General features: G+C 28.8%; 3 protein-coding genes across 11 annotated transcripts; all 3 read right to left on the bottom strand.

The window, feature by feature from the left end:
* Positions 1-980: 980 nt before the first annotated feature.
* On the bottom strand, positions 981-4,250 carry LOC129614752 (arylsulfatase B-like). The gene is made up of 6 exons (XM_055529600.1): positions 3,099-4,250; positions 2,685-2,844; positions 2,398-2,624; positions 2,070-2,331; positions 1,847-2,004; positions 981-1,760 (listed from the first exon to the last, which is right to left on the bottom strand). The coding sequence occupies exons 1-6, from the start codon at positions 3,285-3,287 to the stop codon at positions 981-983; spliced, it is 1,776 nt and encodes a 591-aa protein (XP_055385575.1). The 5' UTR covers positions 3,288-4,250.
* Positions 4,251-4,505: 255 nt separating this feature from the next.
* Positions 4,506-10,482, bottom strand: LOC129614767 (battenin-like). 6 transcript variants are annotated; one of them, XM_055529614.1, is made up of 7 exons: positions 10,353-10,482; positions 6,480-6,630; positions 6,124-6,384; positions 5,772-5,899; positions 5,545-5,703; positions 5,093-5,474; positions 4,506-5,031 (listed from the first exon to the last, which is right to left on the bottom strand). In XM_055529614.1, the coding sequence occupies exons 2-7, from the start codon at positions 6,552-6,554 to the stop codon at positions 4,606-4,608; spliced, it is 1,431 nt and encodes a 476-aa protein (XP_055385589.1). In that variant the 5' UTR covers positions 6,555-6,630; positions 10,353-10,482; the 3' UTR covers positions 4,506-4,605. The 6 variants fall into 6 exon arrangements, with proteins under 6 accessions (XP_055385589.1, XP_055385590.1, XP_055385593.1 ...); XM_055529615.1 differs by having other exon boundaries at positions 10,340-10,466; XM_055529618.1 differs by lacking the exon at positions 10,353-10,482 and adding an exon at positions 8,303-8,321.
* Positions 10,483-12,121: 1,639 nt separating this feature from the next.
* On the bottom strand, positions 12,122-25,353 carry LOC129614768 (battenin-like). 4 transcript variants are annotated; one of them, XM_055529620.1, is made up of 6 exons: positions 25,249-25,353; positions 13,858-14,160; positions 13,658-13,791; positions 13,407-13,565; positions 12,969-13,347; positions 12,122-12,894 (listed from the first exon to the last, which is right to left on the bottom strand). In XM_055529620.1, exons 2-6 carry the CDS (start codon positions 14,056-14,058, stop codon positions 12,460-12,462), a joined length of 1,308 nt encoding a protein of 435 aa, XP_055385595.1. In that variant the 5' UTR covers positions 14,059-14,160; positions 25,249-25,353; the 3' UTR covers positions 12,122-12,459. The 4 variants fall into 4 exon arrangements, with proteins under 4 accessions (XP_055385595.1, XP_055385598.1, XP_055385597.1 ...); XM_055529623.1 differs by lacking the exon at positions 25,249-25,353 and adding an exon at positions 16,161-16,194; XM_055529622.1 differs by lacking the exon at positions 25,249-25,353 and adding an exon at positions 15,885-15,931.
* Positions 25,354-27,782: the final 2,429 nt, after the last annotated feature.

The raw sequence follows: 27,782 nt of genomic DNA, 5'->3' as shown, positions 1-27,782 counted from the left end.
TGTTATATTTATTTTGTATAAAAGTATTTATTAATATATGTATACGAGGAAGTTAAATGAAGCGGTTTTTAAATGAACTGAAGGATTGTATGTATATGAATGATTTTATTACAAAATCGACGTAATAGCAAAAAAATAGAACAACATCTGCTTCTTCTACAGTATTTTTCATCTTCTGTTTCATATATTCAGAAAGTAGACTGCAAATTTTTATATCGGTTAAATTTTGTTTACAAAATTATTTAATCAGCTGCGGTAAATTCGAAAAGTGTTTTGTTTAAATTTGTGCTCTATATGCATGTGTATATTTGCTTTTTGAAATGAAATTTTTGTATAATCTTGGAAAGGTGATCAACTAATTGAATTTTCAATTGGTATACGGGTTGAAACCTATAAAAATAAACTAAATTTAAATGATCTAAATTATTAAACCCTTTTACTCCTTTAAAATTTGCCTAATTTTTAATTTTTCTGTCACATTTATTGGGTTAAAATATTTTATAAATTTATTTTAAGAATATTTTTTAAAAGATTACACAGTCTAAAACAATTTTGAAAATATTTAAATATTTTTGCAATTAATTTAAAAAACTGAACTAATCTTAGGAATTTTTTTTGCTTTTTAATATCATTGAAGTTTTTTGCATAAATTTTAATTTTAAAAATTATTTAACTTGTTATTTAATTTTAATAAATTTTTTAAGACAATGATTAATGATTGTCGAAAAACCATACTTAAATTTAATTTGAGATTCGCTTGAAAGATTTCTACTTAATTAAAAATTTTTTTAATTAAAATGTTGTTTAGCAAAAATTTTTTATATTTAATTAAATTTATAGTTGAAATTGTTTTCTTTTACAATACAATTTTATGAATTACTAATTCTATAGCAAAAAATTCCAAAATGTTCTTTATTTCAATAAAAAATCAATTCGGTTTTGAATTTAACTAATTTTGAAGTAAGAATAAAAATATAATTTCATATGCAATAAGTTCCGGGTATAGAATTCCCATCACTTTGATCTTTCCACCATCTCCATTCACCATTATGTAAAGCAGGATCACTAATCGGATCAAAGTAATCTTGACGTACTGATGGTATTAATTTGTTTTTCCATTCTTCAACATCATTTTTCATTGATTCCAAAATACCTTGATATTTAGGTAATTTAGCTAAGTTATACATTTCACATGGATCTGATTTTATATTGAATAAACATGGAGCCTTTAATGGTTCACATTCAAAAGTGCTATTATTTGAAATTTTTTTTCGTAAATTACATTTAATTGATAATTGTGATCGAATTTTTTCAATTTTATTGGTATCAATATTATTTTTATTGAAATTTTGAAGAATTTTCCATGTTTGTGTATTTATTATTGTTTTAGAATAATTATAGGATCGGGGATCTTTTTCATATTCTACATCACTTAGCCAACTATCATATACTCCTTCATTTGTTGTTCCGTTAATATATTTATATATTCCCCGCATATAAGAACTATAACCTAATATCTCATCAATGTTATGAAGAATGGATCTTTCATCAATAGATTCACCATTAGATATTGATTTCCATAAATTACGTCCATCAATTTGATATTCATTTGGAATTGGTATATTAGCAGCATCAAGTAAAGTTGGAAGCCAATCAATTGCATGAATATATTCATTCCAAATTGTACTCTGAACATTCAGTAAGGGACTCCAAATTACACCTGATGAACGAACTCCTCCTTCCCATGGAGAAAATTTTTGCTAAAATAGAGAAAAATTATAATAATGGTATACCTGTATGTGTAAAAGAATATTTATAAATTTCAGAATTCACAGTGCAAACTTACTCCCCGAAGAGGAAAATTCGATCCGCCATTTGAAAACATCCCAACTGTTGGAGCACCATTATCCGAATAAAAAATAACTATAGAATTTTCTAACATATTTTTATTTTTCAAAGCATGAATTGTTTTTCCTATACTTTCATCCAACTTGCTTACCATAGCTATCTCGCAAAATATTTTAAAATTATATTAACACAATTAATGTGTAAATTTATTTTCATCATACCAGCATAGGTTCTTTTATTTAAATCTGTTATATGAGTAAACTTATCAATTTCATCTTTTGGAGCTTGCATTGGATCATCTTCGTCTCCAGTATGTGGTGCTAAGTGATTTATAATTAAAAATAATGGCTTCTCATTTACGTTATGATTTCTAATGACATTAATTGCTTCATTTGTTATAATATCAGTTGCATAGGTACCATTTTTATCATAAACCTGTTCAGTATTTTTCCATAAATCATGACCAGGTGAGTAACATGAATTCTAATTGATTCAAATAAAAAAAAATTTGAGAAATATAGTAATTAAAATCCGAAATTCTTTTTATACAGACGGCTTTAAAGAATGTGTCCAATAATCAATATAGCCTCCCATATAACCATAATGATAATCGAATCCACGATATGTTGGTGTATAACTTTCTTTGAAAAATCCCAAATGCCATTTACCAATTATATTTGTAGAATATCCTGCTTCTTGAAATATATGTGACATTAATTTTTCATTTGCGCATAAGCCCCATGGTTCACCGTTTGGAATAACTAAATGTTGCATACCTTCCATAGTAAAAGGGAAAATTAGAGTGTAAATTAGAGCAAATTTATTTAAGTTATTACCTGTTCTAAGTGGGTATTTGCCTGTTAATAAAGCAGTTCTAGAAGGTGTGCACACAGATGGTACGTAATATTTATTAAGAATTGTTCCATGGTAAGCTAAAGCATCAATATTTGGAGTTAGAAAAAAATTCTGCCCACGAAAACTGACATCATTAAAACCCTAAAAATATTTGGTATTAAAGAAGGATAATTCAAAATAAAAGCAACCAATAATTAACGCAGTAGAAGATGTAAAAGCAGAGTCCGGTTATCAAAATTCGATATTATTAAATGGTTAGTTGTTAAAAGAGGCCAACATGAAAGGATATTTTTTACCATTGAACTAAGTTCCACACCTGTAACGCTCCCTCAAGTACTTTGCAATTATTATTGACATGAACCTTATTGAAGATTCTTGAATAAAAATATACTTACAAGATCATCGGCTAATATCAAAATAATATTTGGTTTCCTGCCTTTTCTACTCCTTATAGAGGGTTCTTTAGTTGATTTCCAGCTGGTTGTATTTACATTATCGGTTAATAAACTTTCACTATGGTTTTTTAGCCCAAAAATATCATTGATAATAAGCAAATTAGATAAAATTAAAATATACAACTTCATTTTCTTAAAATTTTAAAAAATATATGATCTTCTAAATAATTTTTTCCCTTTGATTTAAATTTATTTATTTATTGAAAGTTTTTTTGGTAAATATTGCTTAGAGCACAATTGTCCGAAATTATGTCGCATTATACACTAAGAAATAAACTCTCATTCAATTTGTTATATACCCAAATTTCTAATCGCACATTTTCACGAAATTCTAATCACAATTACGGTTAGAAATTAAAAAAAAAAACATTTTAAAAAGCCAAAATCGAATTTAATATTAACGATATTTTACTCTCAAATGCCAATAGAATCAGACTGAAAAAGAACATGTGAGCTAAAGTCAACTAAAAACAGATTTTATATAACAATTGCTCCTTTTATTAACCCTTCTGTTTGTTCTCTTTTTATTTGTTTTGCTTTTTTTCGTAATCAAACTTTGGAATATGAATTTTTAATTTCAATAGTGTGAGTAATAAGATTAGTGTAATTTAATGCGGCACAAGTTGTTAAAGTTTTTTTATTAACACTTTTTCTATATTTTCAAAACCATGCTCTATTTACAACAAACATTCTCTTAATAAAGTAATGAAAGTTCTATGTTGCATATATTTAGGGGATACAATTTCACCGTTACTTTATCAGTTTTTAAAGAAATTTGAAAAAACATAAATATGTAATGTTAAAACGACGTGGCGAAAATCAAAAGTATTTCGATACATTGTAAAAATTTAATAAATTTAATTTAATTTACAAAATATTTTACAAAAATTTAAATACTTGAGAGCTAATTACAAATTGTAATTTTTCATAATTAAAAAATATTTTCAAAAATTTACAAAATCATTTACAAAGCTTGGAAATCAATAAATTCTAGATCATTTTCTATTCGATTGAAAAGAATTTTTTCAAAGAAAAATTGCATAAGTTTTGGCGAAATTTTTTTTAATTTATTATGAGAATATTATACGAAGAAAATAATACGTATGTACCTAAAATTATAAAATATTGGCTTGCTGACTTAAATGATTTAATTATTTGCACTGAATAGGCTCAGAAATTATATTAATTAAGGGATTCTTATTGCATGAATGCTCAATTCATGAATACAGAATTATTCAATTCTTACTCCCTAGTTAATTCGCCAATTAAATTTTAAGCACATTTAGTGTCCAGCTAAGCACAAACTAAGGTTTATGGCATCATCAAAATCAAATAATAACATCAAAAATACAATAATACTTAAAAATGTATATACATTTATGTATATTAAATTGATCTACATACTTTAACTTAACTATTGTTAATTATTGCTTAGGTACTACCAAAATTATAGTCTATTAGGCGCGGGTATATTACAAATAGCATTATGAACTGGTATGGCAATAAATCCTGCTAAAGTGATACCAGCTGCATCAGATATTGAAACAAAACTTAAAGCAAATTGTCTTCGAGCTTCAGGAACTTTTTTAGAAATTTTGTAAAATGTATTAACATAAGCTCCACCACCTAAGAGTCCTTCAAATAACACAATTCCGAAAACAATCCATATTGTTGGCGTAATATATAATATAACTTCTGTAAGAAAATATGCCACATTTATTAACTGCAATATTGGGAATATCCATAATTTATCAATTGTCAATAAATTAACTGAAGAACGCGAAATTAAAACACCAATTTGATAAACAACATTCAACCAACGATATTGAGTTTTCTTATCAAATGATGCATTTTTGAAATAAACGAGTTCAAACTAAAAAAAAATAAATATTTTTTGAGTTTTTTATATTTAAAATATTGTTCAACTAACTTACTAAACCTTGATTTATAAAATATTCGGCTACATAAACCACACCCAAAGGAATCATGTATTTTAATAAACTAAACATATAGCGCAATTTCTCTTTTAATGTTTTCAATGGCATTTCATCAGGATTATTTACATTCAATTGTTGAGCATCTTTTTCAACTTGACAATCCTTTTCGTTGTTACAGTTGTTAATATTATGACCAGTTAAAGATTTTTCTGGTTTTCTTAATATTATCCAAAATGCAATGCATTCTATCACAGGAACTATTAATAATATTAGCATTGTTACTAATGAACTAACACCAACTGATCTTAAAGCAGCATACGTTAATGATCCACCAACTCCAGCACTACCAGTACCTGATGACCAAGTTGATACAACATTTCTATAAAATAATAATCGAGTATCAGAATATATTATTGTCATTTGAAATAAAAATAAATAAGATAATTTGCCTATTAAAACGTGATGAATAACCTAAAAATGTGGCTTCACCTAATCCAGAAGATAACGAAGTACATATAACACCTATTAATGTAATCCATTGATTTTCAGAGTAACCAACTAGTAAAAATCCAGCGGCTGTCAATAAATTTGCAATAATAACCCGTACACTGTAATTCAAAATATAAAAAAAGTATCTAGCAACATATTGTTAACATCGGTTATAATATGTTCATACTTAACCCAAAATGGTAAAAATGGAACCAGTAATTTTATCATTAAAGACGGAATAATATCTGCTAAAAGAATGGCCCCAGTTGACATTATTTGACAATCACGATCATTTTTTTCTTCAGGCTGTTTATGCTGCAAAATTAAAAGTATTTGTTTGGACGTGAGTGTTTAAATCTATAAAAGTATGTTAAAACTTTCGACAAACAAAAAATTTAGAAAATGTCGTTTAGAATATTGTGAATATTAAAAATATTTCGACTTTTTAAATTCCTACTTGGTCTAATAATTGCTATTATATAGTTTTAATATTCTTAATCTTAATTAAATTTTGTTTTGAAATGATTTTCAAACCTTACGTTGTCATCAAATTTTCCAATTATATCGTGAGCAGCGCTTAACATTACAACATAACCATAATTATTGCATAAACCCAAAAACCAAAATGCCAATAAATCTCTCCAAAGTTGCGGATCACTTGGTTTTGATACCTTTGGCGTTTCTTCTTTAATTTGATTAGTATTATTTTGATCATTCGGCTTTTCTTCATTAGATGATAAGACATCTTTGGTGGATAACGATTGATTGGAATCTGTTATAAATTCAGGATTGCGATAATTCTACAACATTTTATGAACATGAATATAAGATTTAATTTTATTTAGTTTGAAACTCAATTTAAATCTTAGATGAAAAAGTATTTGATTTTACTTACATAATTTTCAGTACTGGCCGTTTCGTTTTCAATATTTTTCGTTTCATCTTCATTTATTTTGTATTTAAATGACATTTTTAGTGCTCAACAACTTTTCTCCTTTCAGTATAAAATGTAACTCATAACTTCTACTCCAGTGTTAGACCAATACCTGCGTGGAAACAAAATTTCTTCATTATTTAAAGCATTATGCTTCATATAAAAGTATAGAATTTCGTAAACGGTTATGATGGGCTCTCGCATGACTATTTATAACACGTAAGACAAGTGTATGAAATTTTATTAAATTTCTACATAAATATTGGGGAACTTCTTTGAATTATTACTGCCTACCACATTTTTGGGTTTGCTTAAACTAAATAATTTTTTCCTCATCTTAACATAAATTAATTTCTTAATAATTAAATGAATGCCGCAACATCCTTCTTTGATAAAGCTTTATTTACAACTGAAGTTTAATTTAAATAAAATATACGCTCTATAGGAATATTCAGAAATTAGAAATCACATTCACAATATTAAATTCAAAATTTACTACAATTGCATATTAATCAATAAACGGAATGACGTCCGAATTTAAGGAAATAATATTAAATACAAAGTTTATTTACGTTTATATGAAAAATTAGATTTGAAAATTTCATTGATTAAAAGATTGTAAAAATCTTCCTACATATGTACGTGCAAATATATATATATACGTATTTTAATAAATAAGGTTAGCTATATATTATTTTGAATTATTTAATATAGAATACTGAATTTGATAATAATGACGTACGATTATTTAATTAAAAATATATATTAGATTTAATTTAAATCTATAATTTAAATTTGATAACCATGAAATTATTTATAATTATCAAATTAGGTAAATGACAGTACGCACAATTTTTCGGTTCAATAATAAAGTGCTATTATAATTAATGAGCGTTTTCGTTTCAAAAATAGCATATTTTTATGCGGAAACGAAAAGTACTAAAAATAATTAAGAATAACGCTGAGAACAATGTTGACGTACACAAAATTTAAAATTTTGTTTTTTGTGTAATATATATAGGTAGCTTAGAATGTAATTGTCTTATCAGAAAAGGGTTCTTTCTTGAAAATCTCGAATAAATAATAAAATAATTATAAATATAAAATATAATCGTTTAAACAGCACTAATAATTATGACAAATATTCGTACGATACAAGTTTAAAGAACATTCAAAGTAATCTTCGAACAATTCAGACCATTCAAAATTTATAATATTTCACGCAATTAACCGACCAACTGAACCGATCAATTAATGAACTTATTTTTTAATATGGAATGTTACTTACAATTGTACATGTAAACTTGAAATCGGTCTATATTCACCCGCAATTAAAAGAGAAATGCAGTTAAGAAAGGTGTAATTATCCGGAGATTACTGTCAAAATATAAATTTCACCTTATTGAAATATTTTATTGTGAATCTTATCAAAATTCAATTATTTGCACTGTCATTAAGGTAGACTGCAATCATAGTATAATAGTCTTGTTTTCTTTTTGAATACCACAATTACTAAATGTGTAAATAAATATTTAAACTAATTTAATAGAAGTATTTATAAATAAAAAATTTTACAATAGTTGTTTTATTTTTTTCCTACATATAATGTTAATAACAATGTCAACACTTTTTTTTATATTCAAAATATTTGTATGTTTTAAGCTGAATTACCGTATTTTATCAAAAATAGCAATATTTGCATTGATAAGAACTATGCATGCATTGTATATTTTGTTTTAGGAATAATAACCATTAACTACTTTTAATCTAACATAAGTACCTACTCTTAAATCTTTATTTTGTATTTGTAGTTAATTGTTAATTTGATGTAAAAACTAAAAAAACAAATGTAACTGGTAAACACAATGCATTATTTTATTTATTTAATTTTAAATTAATTTTGTACTTAATGAATTTGTCTTTGAACTTGCTTTAGAATTTATTAGAAAAATAACCTTTTGGTAATACAAGGATCTACAAAGATTACAATATTGAAAATATTCCGAATTTAATTTAATATTGTCCTATAATATATTTTTAATGCAAATTTTATTTCTTCTACGTTTTCTGAATTTTTAATAATTAAATTAATTTTTTTTTTCTTATAAAGAAATTTAGTAATGCTCATACATAATCATATTAAAATTTACAAGGTAATCAGCCAAAATTTATTTTATTGTAAAAACAAAAAAAAATTTTAGCAAAGTCTAACTTTAGTCGCGGTAAGTTCAGAAAACAAAAGTGAAAATAATAAGAAAAAGAGCAAAACATATAAAAATTAAATATAAAACGTAAATAAGTATGTATGTATGTAAAATGTATAGAGGTCAGCGTTTCTTTGAATTTATATATAAAACGTGAGCTTAATATTAATAAAGTTTTTTTTTTTATTGAAAATTATGTTAAATGTTAAGGTTGCACACAAAATTTAAATGTTTTAATGATTTTTGCCATGTGTTTTCTTCAAATAATATGACGTTTAAGTACATATATCGATTAATTTTGAAAATTTCCTTATATGAAAATAATATTTTTTTTTAATGTTTTAATAGAAATTTAAATTTATTTTTTATAATAAAAAAATTGCAAGTCAATGTGGTCATTTTATATTGTATAGAATTAATAAAAAGCATTTAAGTGTCCTCCTCATTTAAAGCTGGAAGTTGTAAACGAATGTACTTTAAAATTTTTACAGTGCAGTAAAAAATCCTACAATTTTTATTATTCGGAGGAATCCTTAAATATTATATGGTAACACTGAACACTATGACAATTCTAACACTGATTACATTTAATAACAGATTGATAATAATCTGGAATTTTTTTAAACAAAAACATTTTCTAATTAATATGTTGACTTAATTAGAATCTCAATTACTAAACAACTTAGATCTTTTCAGTGTACAGGTACACCATTCTTTAAAATAGTTTTGGTTATCTTTATACAAGAAAGCTTATAAGTGCTATAAATGCAATAAATTTACTTTGATTGGGATAGGTTAGGTTGGCACGACCCCCGAATTGTGCAATTGAGCCATTTAGGTTCATTGTGGTACAGCCGCATTGTTCATTTTCGACTTCATAAGAACCATATAATAAATTTATTTAAATATTTAATGCTTTATTAAGAGAAGTGGTTTGTCTGTACAATTCTACACATTCTTTTAAATCGTTTTTTTCTACTTGAAAGATATCTTAGAGCTCCTTTCCGTTCTCTATTTAATCAAGCTAGTCTATACGAAATTACTTCGTATTTAAATTGATTTATTAACAAAACTTTGTTATAGGCACAAATTTAAATAAAATTGTGTGTTTATTTCAAATTCTATTTTCTATTGCTTCCACTTCAAATACCAAATGATTATACAAATACAGCTGACTTTGAATTAAAATTAATCATATACAGTTATGGTTTACAATAAAATGTGTGGTCACTTAAAATTTTTAATTTATATCGCACATCATGATATATTCATATTTAAATCTGGCAGGTTATTTTGTTATAAGCCTTAGTATACTCGCACTGATAAACGCATACCTACTATTTCTTTTTATTCTTTGTTACAATTAAGTACTTCTAAAGTCCACTTAAAAGCCTAAAATTTATTTTTAACTTTTATTGTTTACTTATTTTTTTTTATATTTTACATAAGAGCAAAATGACGTCATTATGATATTAATTACGAGTACTATGAAATATAATTTCATTGACGTTTATTTAATTTTGATCTGACATATTATACCGTTTAAGGTTTTTAAGAAAAATTTAAAAAAGCCGAATAAGTGCTCAATAAAATACACAAAAAATTCAATGCCCTTACTTAAAGTTCTTACTTCCGATTTTTTTTTATTTTTTGAATGTAAACTGAAATGTGTAATTAATTTTACGGTTAAACAGCGAAAAAAAACGCTTTAATTGTGAAAAAAAAATTTTTTGAAACGTTTTACTTTTAACGAATAATTAATTCAATAAATTTGACTACCAGTTAAAAAAGAAAGCAAAAAATAACTGATTAATTATAAATTTGTACTTTAAAATAAAAATAAAAAAAAAAGTTTTAATTTGCAGCTTTTTAAAGCGAATTCAGTTTATTTGCAGAAATATTCGCTGCGATTTACATTGATCGTAACAGCAACAACAAAAAAAAACAGCTGATTCTGATAACAATAAGCTTTGTTTTGTTGTGACTTATGAGAGTGAACAAGAAATATGAGAATAATCAAAGCATGAAAACTCAATTGTTTTAGAAAATGTTCGCTACAATAACAACAATATTATATAACGGTATATTAATGCTCTTCAATATTTTGATTGTTTGTTTTTTATTTTTAAATTTTAAGCTTTTGTTTGTGATTTGGTTTTTTAAAATAATAGTAAATTAAAAAAAAAACAATTCTTCCCAGTTTATTTTTTTTTTCTTATCAATTGTTTTATTTTAAAAAGTAAAAGCTTTCTCCGCGAGGCAAGTATATTAAATACAAAATAACATTTTCCGTGCTTTACATTAACAGAAGCTAACAGAAAACAAATAAAATGTTAAAAACGAAAATGTTAAATTTTACTAAAATGATCTCACTTATTTTAAAAATTTTGTTTTAATATGCAAGTTCTATAATAATTACTCTACAATTTGTATTACTGTAGATTCTTAATTATATACATAAATTGATTATATAAATTTTTGAGATTACAATCAGGGTTGCCACCGTTAAGAATACAGTTTGTGACCATGTAAATTGTAGACTGCTTCAGATTCACCGTCTTGATTTACTCGAACAATTTGTGGAGCGCGGAGGACCGCAACTCCGCCGCCGTTAGAGTAAATTATTTCCCTTCTCGCGCGAGCTGGTGCAGCTCCCACAGAAAGTTAAAATTTCCATAAAAAAATGGAATCAAAATAATAGCAATATATTTGCAATATATTAGCCTCAATATATTGTTATCGTTTTGTGGACTGCTATATTGCCGGTGTTAGTTTTTAGTAAATTAGTTAGAACGAACCTTATCCTAAATAAGTATACGTTGTCATAAATTTTAATGACGTTTGTATTATATAATAAAATTTAATTAAAACATCGAATTGTTAGCTGAGTAAAATTTAATATTTAGCTCGAAATATGAAATTTGTACGTATTTTGTGATTTTTTCCTGAAGATGCCGTTTAGTTATTTTTTCTAGACATCGAAGTCTTAAATTACAATTGAATTTTTAATTAGCTTTTGTATAGTATAGTTGACGTAAAAATAATTTAATTTATTAAATATTAAATTAAGATTATTTATTGCTCGATAACAAAAAATACATCGTTACACAAAATTATTAAAAATCTGACATGAGAGAAAGTAAATTATTTTGATGTTTGCAGTTTGACAGAGTAATTCATATTAAAAATTTACATACATACATATGTACATACATAGAAAACGATCATTTTAATTTTGCATAATACTTTTATTTTACCAAAATTATAAAAAATGTGTATTTAGAATAGATTAAAGTTATAGTTAAAAAATGTTCAATAAAAATGTTTACACACAAACTAAACAAATATCTGAAATTATTGTTCTTCTTTTTTTTGTTACTTTAAGCCTGTATGTTTTGTCTTAAGAGCTTAATTAAATTACTTAAGTAATTGCTTTATATAATGAAAAAGTTATACACTATTGTGTTATAAAATCTTATAATCAAAATTTATTATTAAAAACTAAACGTAATAAAACTAAAAATTAAGGTACATCAAAATTAATTTCCAAATCTTAGTTATCTTAAATTATTTATGCAATTCTTATAATATTACATATTTGTTAAAAAAGGTGTTTGTTATCAGTCTTCAAAAGAAAACTAAAAAAAAAAACAAATAACTTATCACTTTTCGAAATTAAACTAATAATATACACATATAACAAATAATACTTAGTAAAACATTTTTGATTACACTTTTTAAAACTCATATAATCTTTGTGGTTCTGGAATATGACAAATGGCATTATGAACAGGTAGCGATATAAATCCGGCTAAAGTAATTCCAATTGAATCTGCTATTGCAACTACACTTAATGCAAATTGTCTTCTAGCAACTGGTATATCTTTTGACATTTTATAAAATGTATTGACATAAGCTCCTCCACCCAATAAACCTTCCCATAAAACAATAACAAAAACAATCCAAATTGTTGGTGTAATATAGAAAATAACTTCATTTAAAAAGTAAATTACATTTATCATTTGGAATATTGGGAATAAAACTATTTTGCTAACAGAAAACAAATTCACGGTTGAACGGGATATTAATACACCAATTTGATAATCAACATTTAACCAACGATATTGTGATGCTTTATCTAAGCTTGTATTTTTAAAATTTACCAACTCAAACTATTTGGAAGAGTAAAAAGAAAATAGATTAATAAATAGCCATGTGAAGATTTAATTATAAAAAGATTACTTACCAAACCCTGATTTATGAAATATTCAGCTAAATAAACCACCGTTAATGGGATCATATATCTAAGTAAATATACAATATAATAAATTTTTTCTTTCAGTGTTACTAATGGTTTCTCATCATTATTAATTTCATTTTCAGTTTTTTCTTGCATTTTAATTTTATCAATATCATAAGAATTTTCTAAATTTGAAGTTGGTAAAACTATTTTTGATGGTTTTCTAAGAATTATCCAAAATGCAACACATTCTAATCCGGGTACAATTAACATAATAAGCATTGTTATTAAAGTATTAACACCAGCTGATCTTAATGCAGCATATGATAAAGATCCTATTAAACCAGCACCACCAGTACCAGATGACCATGTAGATACAACATTTCTATTCTCAGAATAAATTAATTTTATTTAAAATTAAAAATTCAAAAAATTTCATTTAACCTATTAAATTGCGATGAATATGCTAAAAATGTTGATTCACCAAGTCCAGCTGATGCTGAAATAAGTGTAACACCAAAAAGTGCCATCCATTGATATTGTGCAAAACCAACAAGACAAAAACCAGCAACAGTAAGTGATATTGCTAATAAAATTCGAACACTATGTGGAAAATGTTTGGAAATAATATTGTAAGATAAATTGATAAATAATATTTTTAATTATATTAATTAATATACAATTTTAGAACTTACTTGACCCAGAATGGTAAAAATGGTCCCGATAATTTTACAATAAGTGAAGGAATTATATCAGCTAATAGTACTGCACCAGTCGACATCAAATGACATTGTCTACTATTTTCTAAATTTTGTTCACTAACATCACCCTAAAATTAAATGATTTTTATAAAATATTTTAAATAAATTTATTTTAAAGATGAAAATATTTATACATGTTCATCAAATTTTCCAATAATATCATGTGCAGCACTTAACATTACTTTATAACCATAATTATTGCATAAACCTAATATCCAAAATGCTAATAAATCTCTCCATAATTCTGGATCTTTGACTTTTATTGATTTTTTATCACGTTTATTATTGTTGTCATTGATTTCCGGCAATTTTTCTTTGTTCTCATTCAATGTCATTGAATTTAGTTTTATTTTTTGCAAAAATTCTTATATAAAAATTCTTTTACCTTTTCAATATAGGTAGGTGTAGTAGGTTTCGTGTACAGGATTCAAATGATTCTAAAATTATATTAGAATTAAAATCAAAACTAAATTATTAAAGTATTTTAATAATAAAAAACAAAATAAAAATTTACAAAATCTATAATTTATAGCAACTAAGTCTCGATAGTAATAGTAACAATAAAAACAGTAAATTTTCCTTTTAACTACTATTTTACATTCTTTTTGAAGTTGTTAATTTGTATATACCGTAAAATAGAATAACAAATTAATTGTTTATGCTAATAAAATATAAGGAGTCACGTTTCATTAACTTAAATTTTTCTTAGATTTATTCCGTATACCCAAGTCTATCTACTTGTACATTCGATTTCATTTACAAATTTTTAAATTATATTCAAGGTTATTATAGATAATTTTAGGTATTTATATTATGATATCGATTTAATTTCGCAAAAAAAAATTGGCGACATTGAATAAAGTTTTTTGAACTTGTAGCGAAATGAATTTTTTCCTCTAATAATTAAATTTCCTTTTAAATATCTGTTACAATTTAATTTGAAATCTGATAATTAATTTTGGAAAAATTGTTGAAGTTCACATTAGTTAAAATTTTCTTCTTACATATAGTTGAATTCACAAAATTAATTTTTGCTTGATTTATTTCTAGCACGATTTGTGAAAGACTATAGCATCCAATATAAACAGTTTATCAGTTAATGAAGACATCCTGCTCAAGGTTTAAGTTATTGTGTTTAAAATAAAAGAATAATAATGTATCCAGCATATTTTTAAGCAACAGACTCACATATTCTGGTAATATTCATCACCATAATTTAAGAAGCGTTTTTAATTTTAATATTTTTTTTAGAAATTAACGAGAAAAAATAGAGTTAACCGTGTCAACTCTGTGATACCCGTATACGAATTCCTATGTTCGAATAAGTATGCCATATCTAATACACTATAGGACAGACTATGACTTTAAGTTGTCGTGTTACCATATTAATTTTTTGAACTTGTAGCGCTGCTAACATATTTGCTTGCGTGAAATTTCAATATGGCAGGTTAATATAGTTAAATAAATTTTGAAGTCGTATGGCAGCTACCGTAACCAGTACCCCGATCATATCCAATTCAAATAGGGTTCTGGAATTTACTATAATAAATCATTTGTGAAAATTTGTTGAACTTAGTTAAATTAATTTTTGAGTTATTGTTGGAACGGATGGACGGACGGACAGACAGACAAAGCTAAATCGACTCAGAATTCGACGGTAAGACAAATTTAGAATCAGTTACAAACGGTAAGACAAATTTAGTGTACCCTTCAAACATATGTATATTCGTAAGGGTATAAAAAATGAAAAAGCATTTTGTTATATAAGAGAATAAATTTTGTATAACAATATTCTGAATGAATCAAAAAGTGAAACTAATTTAAATATAATTTAAAAGAAAAAAAATATTTTTTATGTAATGTAAAAACAGCTTACATTCTTCAAAGTTATTTTGACAAAATTAATTTGACATCTAAAACTTAATTATACAACGTAATACGAACAAATATATTTTCTAGTATTCAAAGGTAGTATATCAGGTAGTATTCTTCTAGTAATGCAAACTAGAAATGCTAGTATATAAGTTATTGCAGGTTAAAAATTATTAAAAATTAAATTTTATTTGCAAAAAAAAATTCAAAATTATTTAAGTAAGCGAACATAAATTATTTTTTTAATATTTTTGAATTAAATTGCGCTCACATACACATACATACATACTTTTTTTTTTTAAATTTATAATTACGATTAAATTTCTTTTATTTGTAATCGTAAAATCCAATTTTATACATAATTTATTTATAGCTGTCGCTTTCCTAATATTTACTAAGTATATTTTTTTATCGCTAATTTTACTAAAGTTCAATAAAAAAACAAATTTTTTTTTTCAGTTTACTAATTTTTACTATCTACGTTTTTTTTTTTTTATTTGTAAATCGCCAAAAAAAAACAGAAAAAAAAATTAAATAATAAAGCGTTACGCGAACGAAAGTTTACCGTGTTTTTAACGTGTTGAATGAAAAACATAAATTTATAAACTGTTATTAAAATCGTGATTAAAATTCAATATAGCGCTGCGCTGCTGCGATTGAGAGGAATTATAAAATAGAAAAAAAAAGTGACGACAAAAAAATTTTTTTTTTTTTAATTTGGCCCTGATTTTCAATTCGCAATTTAGTACGTCATAAACAAAAACTTTTAATAAAAATGTGTAAGTGAAGTTTAATAGGTAAAGTAGTTATTTTAAATATAATTAACACTAAAACTGTTATATAGATATGTATAACACATAGAAGTGTAGTTGTAACATATACAGGTGCATCTAGTGATAAGTTTTTGTTCAAAAGCTTTTATTAACAAAAAAAAAAAAATGTGATTGAAAATTTAATTTGCGTTCGAGTCATGCTATAAACAGCTTAAGATAAGCTTAATGGAAATTATAATTGTAAATTATTTTTAATTAACTATAAATTATTTTTTACAGAATAATTAGTTTTTACAAATAATTATTTCATTTTAAACTTTTCATACACTTGAATTGTTCATTGAAGTATTTAAATTCAATTTTTGGGAGAAAATGTTCATATTTATATCTAGATGGTAAAATTGCTTTTGTAATACGTAATTTTGGGAGTTAGTTCAACCACTATAGATTGAATACAATTGAATATTACGTTCCTTCAACTAGGCAACAGTCTAATTGAAGACGTACCCAAATTCAACTACTTGGGCAGCAGCGTTGCAGGTGTTGCAGCAAACGAAACAAAGCATAGACAAAAGATTTTAGAAAAGACAGAGTGCGATTTAGAGAATTCGTGGAAGTTAGGTGCTCCCATGAGCGGGATTTTAATAACAAATTTATAATACCTTCCGAACATACATTGATACGGACATAAATAGTGTTAAGAAGTGTAATCATAATAATGCAATTATTATAATCTTAAACTTTTTTAATTTAAACTTTTCAAAATTTATACTATTAATTTTCGTTTTCTCACCTTGATTTTGCAATTTTAAAGCGGTAAAGTTTATTTCTTAAATGGGGATTAACGCATTCCTTTTATCTACAAACAATATTGATTTATTATAAACGCAAAAAAAAATGAAATAACAAATTATTGAAATTAACTTGTCGGAATTGTAAGAATATAGATTACAAACTGTTATAATTTATATAATTAATTAAAATGAAATTATTATTATTGTTTATGCTACACCTACCTCTTAAAATCATAATATTTTAATTATGTGATTTTAATAACTTTTTAAATTTTAAAAAAGTATAGCTACTTTTAAATAGAATTATCAATTAATTTTTGATAATTCTATTAATGAATTTGATCAGTTTTTGTCATACAGTGGAACGCGCTTATATGCACACTCTTTCGGATAGAATATTTGTGCATATATTCGTATTGTGCAATTATCTATTTTCTTTTTCATTAGAAAACTTATATGTATGCAAATTGTATATGAAGGAGTTTTGATTACACATAGGCGTCTTGCAAATAAGCTTGTTCGACTGTACATGGTTTTATGTACATAACATAAAAGTAGGGCAATATTGAATAAAGTTAATAAACCAACTATATTCAACTACAATCACGACACTAAAAATCGTATCAATCGTATGTATATAAAAATCATAATAATTTTACGATACTCGTATCACCATAAATTCATTAATCAAATTTTCTCAATCTTTCAACACTTGCGATTTTGAACTTTCATTATTGATATTCCATGATTGATCAGTTTAAAGAAAAGAATTTTATAGTTGTAATAAAAATTTTCAAAACTTTATTTATGACTATTTTTTTTTTTTGAAAATAAAATTATAATTATTTTATTGATTTTACGCAAATTACGTAGACCCTTATGGAAAATATTTTTTGTATATATAAATTCATAATTTCATTATAATTTTAAATTCCAATATTAATTGAACTTGTTCCCATTGTTATTTACGTTATCTTTATACCTTTAATTGCATAATCTTTTAGTAAATTGTCACCTAATCGTAGGAATAAATCTGGTTCAAATGTTAGTAGCGATAACGATAAGTGTAGAATGATAAAATGTACGTACCCACCTATTAATTAATTGATAATTATAAAAAAAAATGTTATATAATGGTAAAATTTCAAGGTTAAGTGTGTGTATATGTACAAATTGCCTAAGAATGGAAAAACAACATTTTTATAAATTTTAATTGAATTTTTGATTTTATTCTCTTTCGACTTTATTTATCTGAACATTTGGTGAAAAATTATGCTTATTTTATTAAATTTCAATGCTCTCTGGAAATGATTGATTTACCTGCTGCGCACACATTCACTGCCAAATACGATTTATCTCGGAGTCGCAAACTTCTTGATCAGACTAACTATGAGGATCAATGTAATAACAAGAGCTTTCCAGCAACAGGGAGACACACCAAGAGCTAGGAAGCTTTCAGTACGGGGAAAACTTCCGCCTAAGACATTCGACACGTTAGGAAACCAAAACAACACCAACCCTATTATCATCATTGGAACCATCGGTGAGTAAAGGCATCTAAAAATCCCTAAAGGAGCCAGCGCTCTCCACTGGCCACAAGAGGAAAGGTCGAAACAAAAATCTTGGAATACAGGGGATCGTAATTACATCGACCGTGCCAAAGAAAGCGACCCAAGAATATTACCGTAAGGGCTCGGGTTCCAGCACCCAGTCTACCTGATTCTGACGGCACAGCTGGTCGCGAGGTTAGCGATATGTAATTCCGTTGGAAGCAAATTGAAAAGTGTATGCGACCGCGAGTGTCGAATCGGTACGGCTTATTGAATTAACTTCATTCTGATACTTATCGCTTAATTTATTATTTCTTGATTTTTATTCATATGTACAAAATTTAGTCGTACTTAGAATTTTAAGACTAAAGGTCGATTTTAATTTTTGTTTGGAATAAACGATTGCATAGGATAGATTTTCAATAAATTTCAAAATTATTGTAACATTCATTACTTCTGAGACTTTTTAATTATTAACAATCCCAATTGTATTTAATAATTTTAAATAAATAAAGTATTGTAAGCAAAACTTAACCCCAAATTAAGTTTAAAAGAGCAAACCCCTTGTATTTATGCGGGATTTGCGGTTTTGAACTTAAAATAACCATAAAATTATGTAACTCAAGTATTACAATGCAATTAATAAAGCATTTAGATTAAATGTTTTTCTTTTATCGTCCACTTTGAGACAATTTTCACAATTGAGACACTTTTAATTAAAAAGCTCTAATTTTCTTTTAAAACTTAAGAAATGAACAATTTAATTTTAATGTCAAAATTATTTTAATTATCACCTCACCGTCTTTTCTATAAGTAAATAAGTACATATGTTACATACATGCATATGCTCACCCAGGTATTTCACTTTTTTCTACACTCTTATTAACATTAAACAAAACAAATTAAAACCAAAATAACAATAATGTTTACAAGGTTATGTGACACTACTTTTTCTTTATCTGAAAAATTTTGTATGTTTGTATAAATATTCAAAAGCTCTCAATTGTTTTATGGTTTATGAGTTTGTATGTACACAAGTCTAACCATGAAATACTTTTTAACGGTTAGTGAACCGAATAATAGTTGATAATTGAATGTTAGTACACACATGCATACATATTTACTTTAATTAATATTATTTATTATTTCTTGCAACAATTAGGTAAGTTTATAAATAAAATTTTAGTGTAAGATGTTGATATAATTTTTATAATTTTGTATGTATGTATGGTATATTTAAAAAAAATTAAGAATGTTTCATAAGCATATAAACACTTGCTTAATATTAGACCAATTAACAAAAAAAAACATTTCATGCGGCCGGCACATAGCCGACAGCATTTATTGAAATGTTGCATATGATTACCAAAATTGTCTTTAAATATTTATTTTAAATTCTATCGGAGGCAGAAAATAGCTTTACTTAACGTACCTGGAATAATGCAAATTTAGTTTTTAGTAGTAATTAATTTTCTGTGTTCCGATTTCCTAACAAAGTTTCTCAGTTAATTTCGTTAAAAAGCAGAACTCAACCATTCAGTAAAATGCGTCAATCAGTTCCTTAGATATAGCAAAAAATGTACAATTCGCGCCAAGCTCAGTTTCCGAGCCCTGCTTTTCGAATAATTTACTGGTTCATGAAAATAGTCAAAAACATAAAGTTGGTCAATAGTGTAAAGATTTAGTTCTCCAGTGACTTGACATATCACGAAAATCAATCAATCTGTCTCATCCTCGAAGTTTGCACAGACAGGCTGATAGGCAGACCAACAGAGAGACAGACAGATAGAAAAACTGACAGACAGCTCTCTAAAATAGTTTATTTATACCTTCTCAGCATGGAGAAACTGAATTCCGCCGAAAACTCTTAATATGAAATTTGGTTCCATCAAACAATCCCCCTTATTGTATGCAATGCGGTTACTAAATTTTCCCCTTATCGAATTTTTTTTTTTAATTGGCATATTTTGCCAAATTAATACCAACCAAAAATTAGTTCATTTTGATTTGCAGACAAAAAAAAAGGTTGTTGACTTCTGCTCGGAATTCTCTTTATTTTCACGTCAAATTACTCAATGTAATATTTTCGTACTCATTTATAATTTGGTAATTGTGTTAACTATGCGTTTAAAGGTGTTAATTTAGTCGAAAATATTATTTTGAAATATCTAAACAAATTTTTCGAAGGTGTTAAGTGAAGTAAATTAAAGAAACTTTTTTTTTTAATAAAAAATAGGCGTATACATCACATTAACAAATATTTATCAAAATCAAATCGATGCTTGTTGGCAATCAATTTTACTCTAAATACTAATGATGGCTATAGGTAATTGAATTAATATTTTGAATTGAAAGATTAATAGAAATTGGGATATCAACTGGAAAAGATAAACTCTCTTTAGATTTTATATTAGTACTGTTGAGTGTTTGCTTCTTTGTGGATTTCTTATTTATAAGTACATTCAAAATTAAGTCTCTTTAGAAAATCTAGTGTCAGTTTTAAAATTAGTAAATGATAATTTTTTTTTAATATTAATGAGTTTCTGTGTTTTAGAGAAAAATTTTAAGAATATCCTAATTACTCGTAAAAGTAAGGTTATTATATTGGGAGTACAAAGTTTGTTTCGATTTTTAAAAACTAATAACAAACAAAACTTTATTGAAGCAGAACTGCACCTTGAAAAGGTGTAACAAGTATAGATTTCTCACAAATCTGCGTTTGTCTATATGTTTGTGATAGACATCGAAGTTTCATAAGAGATTCAAGTAAGTGCAGACTGAAGCACATAATCACTTTAATTTTGATGATTTTTATTGGGGTAATTTGCAAAACGTCATCCTATTCATAAATCGTCTGCAAATTTTATTATTTGTTAAATTGTTTTACTTAATCTTTCTTTTACTTATGAAATCACGTTCCAATTAAGTTGATTGAAAGCATTTCAATTGTATATTTCTTGATTGATACCTTCACATTTTATTTATTGCATCTTGTATACCATTAATTCTGAATTTAAATATTTTAATCATTTTATAATTTATTATTCACAAATATTATATATGAATTGAATAATATGAAAATTGAAATCAAAAATTTTATTCTTCTTAAAATAAATCCTGTGAGAATGACTTTGAAAGTCTGTTAATTTTTTCTAAATAATTCACAACTTTCATCATTAGAATATTTTAAAAACCTGTTATGAAAATTACTTTTCTCTTACCATTTAAAACGATCACGACAATCACATATTGTTAAAATCATCAATTAAAGACGATTCATCTTTTTAATACTTTAAATTTGATATACAGTACACACACACACATACACACACTTATATACATTCACACCTTTTTTCAAGTGTTTATAAATTAATAATAATTTTGCTCCACTTTATAAATTTAAAAAAAAAATAAAAATAATTTATTGCTAACATCGGTAAATAAAGAATTTTAAGAACCAACTACCATACATCTCTCTCACTTACGAGTAATATACAAGAGAATTATAAAATCAATTCAGTGTATGTGTTCTGTTATATTATACGATTAGGGGGGAGTTAAATTTAGTCAAAAATTAGAATTTAATCAAAAAAAAAAAGGTTAGATTCTTTTTTCTTTCAGCTTTTATTATGCTGTCCTTATTCCTTTGTTATTAAATTAAAGTGAAATGAGAAGCTTTCTGATTTATAAAAAGAAAATGAACAGGTGAAATTAAATTGGTAAAAAACAACTTAAAATTATTAACTAACTTTGATATTTGAACAACGTTTTTCAAACTTTTATCAACAAAAGTGGGTAGACCTATAATTTTTCAACATAGTTCGGTTCGAGTTTCTGTTCCTTAGTAAATGGTAACTTTTCCATTCCAAACTTCGTTTCAGTATAACCATACCAGTGTTTTATGTTATTCTTTAATATTTTATATTCTTTATTTTTTTAATTTCCACTCTTATTACCTTTAGCTTTGGGCTCGGTAAACAATCTTCATCTCAGTTAACAAGCATAGATAGATAGATAGATTCTAAGGGAACCGAGTGGGACAGGAGTAACACCCCAAGCCACCGCAGCCATTCTTTGACTTATTGTAGCCCCCCACGCTCTCGCCTATAATATCCGCGTCCCAACCACAAAGCCGGAGATATCCCTAAGGGAGTTGGACAACAGTTCCCGAACACTTAGGGACCCATGTCCAAGACAACTGCGGCGCCGAACAGCCAGTGCAGGACAGTCGCAGAGAATGTGCACGGCGGTCTCATCGCCACCCTCATAAAATTTGCACAGGGGGGAGCCCGACTTCCCCAGCCTGTACAGGGCAGTGCCCCGTGAAGAAATTCGCAATAGTGCGAACCCGGCACCTGCTCATCCCCAGCAGCTCTGCGGTGAATCCGCTGGAGTACACTGAAAGAAACACTTTCGCATGACGGCACCCTTTCGTGTCCCGCCAGTGACGGCCGCATTCCGCCCGCATGGCCACTATGGCCCGGCACCCAAATGAGCGTCACTCTGTTCTCCGATGCCAATTCCATAAGTGCAGCAAGGCAGCCCCCGACCAGCTTAGATGTAACCTGAGCTGAAGGAAGCGCCAGCAGTGCAGCCCTGCTGTCTGAGAACACATAGATGGTGCGGTTTCTATACCCCCTTTCTAAATTGATTCTCAGACAGATCTCTATTTCATGTATTTCGGCCTGGAACACTGTGCAATACGGGTCAAGGGCGGACACCGTATACGCCCGAACCCACACCCGACTCCGTTTTGGACCCGTCCGCATACTACACGCTCGAACCCGACCTAAGTACCAGGCCACCCCGATCCCACGTCCACCGATCGGGAAACAGAACCCTGTACCTGTGGTCGAAGTTGTACCGCGGCAGACAGGTATCCGACATGGTTATTCTTAGAATCGGATCGCTCTCAATGAAGTTTCTGTAAGTCCTGTGGGCCAACTTTAGCCCTGCCCCGTCCTTGCTAGAGAGAAGTCGGTAAGTCACTAGCCGAGCTTCCTTCAATATATGGGGGTGCAATGACGGCAATCCGATCATTACCTCCAATGCAGCGGTGGGAGCCGTCCGCATTGCCCCGGTCACTCCCAGGCAGGCCGGCCTCTGTAGCTTTTCCAGCTTGGCCCGCACACCCGCCTGCTGAGCCTTACGGCACCATACAATCGACGCATAGGTGACGATGGGCCCAGCAAGGGCCGTCAGGCCATACCGTCGGCGTATCCCCAGACACGCGCCCCGGAGCCCCTGAGAGCAGCGATTAGATCATCCACTAAAATGGACCACAGGAGAAGCGAAAGAACCCCGCCCTGCGGACACCCTTTTGCAGCGGAGATGAAGAGTATATCGTCAGCTATGGTGGACTTAATAATCCTATCCTGTAGCATCCGATTAACCCATCTGCTAGTCGTCGCATCAATCCCTCGTTTGTGCAACGACTCACAGATGGCATGATATGGGGTGTTGTCAAAAGCTCCCTCTATATCAAGGAAGCAGCCAACTGCCACCTCCCGCACCTCCAGTGAGTTTTCAAGGACCCCCACCAGACTCTGCAGAGCGAGTACAGTAGACCTTCCCGACTGATAGACGTTCTGAGATTCATGCAAGGGATTGCTTCCCAGTGCATCGTCCCGTATAAATCCATCCATCACTTTTTCCATTGCTTTCAATAGAAAAGAAGTAAGGCTGATTGGATGGAAAGACCTTGGGTGGTTGCTTGGTCGCTTACCCACCTTCGGAATATACGTTACTTTCCCTCCATGCCTGAGGCCAGGATGCCCTCGGTTCAATGACCGCATTTGAGTGATTCCGAAGAATCTCCGAATCAAGAAAGTGCGTTGACGCCATAAGCTCCAACGTCTGCTTTCCGTTCTCAGTCAGGGAGCTAGCATACCCGCTAGCATACTTTTGGGAAAGCACCCTGTGAAGACGCGCACTACTGGAGAGTTGATCAATGCCCTTGCAGAACGACCTCCACGAGATTCTCTTCGCTTTCCTAATTTCTTTATTATATTTTGTGAGTGAGTCTTTACACTCTTCCCACGAACCCGACGCCTTGGCCTTATTGAATAGCTTTCTGGTCTTTAGTCTAAGCCTTGAAAGCTCTTCATTCCACTACGGGCACTTCCTATTGCTCCGACTCGGCTTAGCGCGGCTGCTCCCATGGTAGGCATTAGTAATCGCCGCCGTCAGAGTCTCGCTGGCCAGTTCGATATCCATCACCGTTCTGACAGAAGCAGGAACTGATCCAATCCCATCGAGGAGCAGCGTTTCGAATTGACTCGAATCTGTGGATTGGGGTACCCGATACATTTCTTCTGCCAGGCCCTCGGAGACCATGGTATCAAACGTAATCTGCCTATGATCGGACATGGATGTCTCATTTGAGGCATGCCATCCACCAACCCTACTGCTGATAAATTCAGTGCAAAGGGTGATGTCAAGGACCTTTTCCCTAATTGCATTTATGAATGTCGGCCTATTGCCCTCATTCATAACCATTAATTTATTGTTATATATAAATTCAAGTAGGCACTCACCTCTTTTGTTTATATTACTGCTTCCCCAGACGGTGTGGTGGGCATTGGCATCACCTCCTATTATAAGTTGGAAGTTCCTCCATCCACAAAAGTCCACTAGATCCCTCAGTTGCTCGTCCGGGTGGGCACAGTCTCCCGGGAGGTAAGATGATTTCACCTTAACCAACGTAGCTACCTGATCCTTAGAACAGTAATCTGGAATGGGAAAATACCTTAGCCTTTTATTAAACAAAATGCAAGCCATAGGCCTGCTCCCAATTGTATTATCATACAATAGCTCATACCTGTTAGGCCCTTAACCTGATCCTTCACTATGTAAGGCTCTTGGATAAGGGCAATATCGAGGTGATCCTTTATACATCTATGAGCTAGAACATCAGTAGATGCCCTAGCATGCTGTAGATTTATGTGGATGCACCTCACAGCCATTTCATTTCCTCCGGCTCTTGTCTATGGGCTTTGGCCCTTTACATAAATGTACATTTATGAGACGTTTAAGTCAAACTTTGATATTCTTTCGGATTTTAGACACAGTACTTATTATTGATGAAGAAAAAATTAATGCGGCGAATAAATGTTATTTTTCTCACATTAAACTCATGCGATCGAAAGTATTATCAAGAAGATCTATAAAACTGAAGATATTTAAGACCCTGCTAAGACTTTCTTGGGGCCCTCTCGTTTAATGTGTAGGATCCAGGTTGCTGAAAGAATGCATTCACACCCTTGGCGTCCTGGCTAGGCACAACAAATTAACCTTGAGTTAGCGGTGGCTCCTTCCATTGAGCCGGAGCCATACTTTAGGGTGCACACGACAACGGTCTTGCTTGCCCTGAGTGGATGGGAGGAGCGGGCCAGGTTTGAGCGGCTACTTGGGCCTGTCGCACTCTAAGAAATTTGTGCCTCCCCTGGAACTGGGAGGACGGAGTCTGGCCAAGCTCAGTCGTTCAAATTTGAGGGCATTAGTGGGGGTTCTCACTAGACACTACCATTCGAGGGTCCATCTGAAAAGGATGTGCAGGGTGGCGGATGAGGTCTGCGGTTTATGCCTGGAGGAGGACGAAATCGTGGAGCATTTACTATGTGAGTGCGAGGCGGTTGCTCGCCTGCGACTGAGATGCTTCGGGGAGGGGGACTTTGTGACCCCGGTAAGGATCCTGCAGCTTGATTTGGTTGCCATACTGTAGTTTTTCAGGAGCCTAGGTCTTCTTCTTAGGTTACAAACTCTTAATCTCTTCTTCTGTGTTGTTCAAACTCTTAAATCTACCAAAATTTTCATAAAATATTTTGAATGTTACTGGCATTAAACAAAATGCTTATAATTTTTTTTTTCCCTCTAAAAGAAGAAAGGAAAATGGTATAAAATCGCTGTAATTGTGATCCCATTTATTATTCTGCCAAATCTCATTAATTTTTTTATTTTTTCGTTTTTACACTTTTATTTTTATTCCTTACAATTGAAAACAATAACATCCTTGTAAAAAAAAAACAAAGTGAAAACAAATTATTTAAATTTTTTTCCAAACTTGAAGTTTTTTTTATTTTTTTTTTCTTTTTCAATACTTTTCGGTGTCATCATTTTGTCATCACTTCTCTTCTGATTGTTTCCTTTAACATTTTCTTGGTTTATTTTTTTTTGTTTTGTTTGTGCATGAAACTTTTCTAAATATATCATGATAATAATGTCTATATATCCTTTTGAATCCTTTGAATAATTTTTATTTCGTGAGAATATAGGACTAAATTTGTGATACATGTGTGTGCGTGTATCCGTATTTAAGCTTTTAAAAACGTTAACCTTCTATACTTATCCTAAGGGCTGTAACTCATTTGAAAATGGCTTTAGCACATATTCCTATATATAGATATAAAGGAGAAAAGGGAAAAGAGGAAAATTTTTTTTACTTTCTATAAAAATATTGTTGTTGTGTGTGGTATGAGTATAAAAACAGGTTTGATTATGAAAGGAAGGGTTCTTCTATTTCTATGTACTAAATGTCTGGCTTTTAGGACATAATCGAGTCCTTTTTATTAGATAATGTTAAAAGGAAGAAAATGGAATATTTTATGGAAGAAACATTTTTTTTTTCAACATAAAATTTTGATTTTATGACCCTAATCTATTTATATAATAGAAATTATATTTTTTTATGAAAATTTACTATACAATTCGTACTTTGTGTTTTTCAAGGAAAAGTTACTCATTTAGGAGTCGAGTAGATATTGCTTTTTTCCTTTAACAAATAACAAATTTTAATGGTATTAAGTGACTTTTCATATTTAAGAATAAATTATGTCAATAAAAATAGCAATTTATTGAGATTCTGACATTCCTGACAAGAGACAATGAAATTTTAATTGATTTTTTTTTAAAGTTGATATTTTTTAAAACTAATTCAAAAAAAAAATATTTTAAAATTAAATTAATAATTATTAAAAATTTTTACGATTAGTAGATCAAAATAAAAATTTCATACACAAAGCAAAATAACGAACTAGAATCAACTTAATTCTTAAGAAGGTGTTACCGTCGT

Source organism: Condylostylus longicornis, unplaced genomic scaffold, assembly GCF_029603195.1.
Source record: "Condylostylus longicornis isolate FDR11 unplaced genomic scaffold, ASM2960319v2 ptg000119l, whole genome shotgun sequence".
NCBI classification, from domain to species: Eukaryota; Metazoa; Arthropoda; class Insecta; order Diptera; family Dolichopodidae; genus Condylostylus; species Condylostylus longicornis.
This window is presented reverse-complemented; position numbering and strand designations above follow the sequence as displayed.

Excerpts from the sequence above, each read along its gene's own strand:
- LOC129614752 (XM_055529600.1), bottom strand. The coding sequence starts at position 3,287 with ATGAAGTTGTATATTTTAATTTTATCTAATTTGCTTATTATCAATGAT. Across the intron at positions 2,332-2,397 it reads CACATTCTTTAAAGCCGTCT|AATTCATGTTACTCACCTGG; the intron begins GTATAAAAAGAA and ends TGAATCAATTAG. Across the intron at positions 1,761-1,846 it reads CGAATTTTCCTCTTCGGGGA|CAAAAATTTTCTCCATGGGA; the intron begins GTAAGTTTGCAC and ends TCTCTATTTTAG.
- LOC129614767 (XM_055529614.1), bottom strand. The coding sequence starts at position 6,554 with ATGTCATTTAAATACAAAATAAATGAAGATGAAACGAAAAATATTGAA. Across the intron at positions 5,704-5,771 it reads TTTTTACCATTTTGGGTTAA|TGTACGGGTTATTATTGCAA; the intron begins GTATGAACATAT and ends TTTGAATTACAG. Across the intron at positions 5,475-5,544 it reads TATTCATCACGTTTTAATAG|AAATGTTGTATCAACTTGGT; the intron begins GCAAATTATCTT and ends ATTATTTTATAG.
- LOC129614768 (XM_055529620.1), bottom strand. The coding sequence starts at position 14,058 with ATGACATTGAATGAGAACAAAGAAAAATTGCCGGAAATCAATGACAAC. Across the intron at positions 13,566-13,657 it reads TTTTTACCATTCTGGGTCAA|TGTTCGAATTTTATTAGCAA; the intron begins GTAAGTTCTAAA and ends TTTTCCACATAG. Across the intron at positions 12,895-12,968 it reads ATTTCATAAATCAGGGTTTG|TTTGAGTTGGTAAATTTTAA; the intron begins GTAAGTAATCTT and ends TCTTCCAAATAG.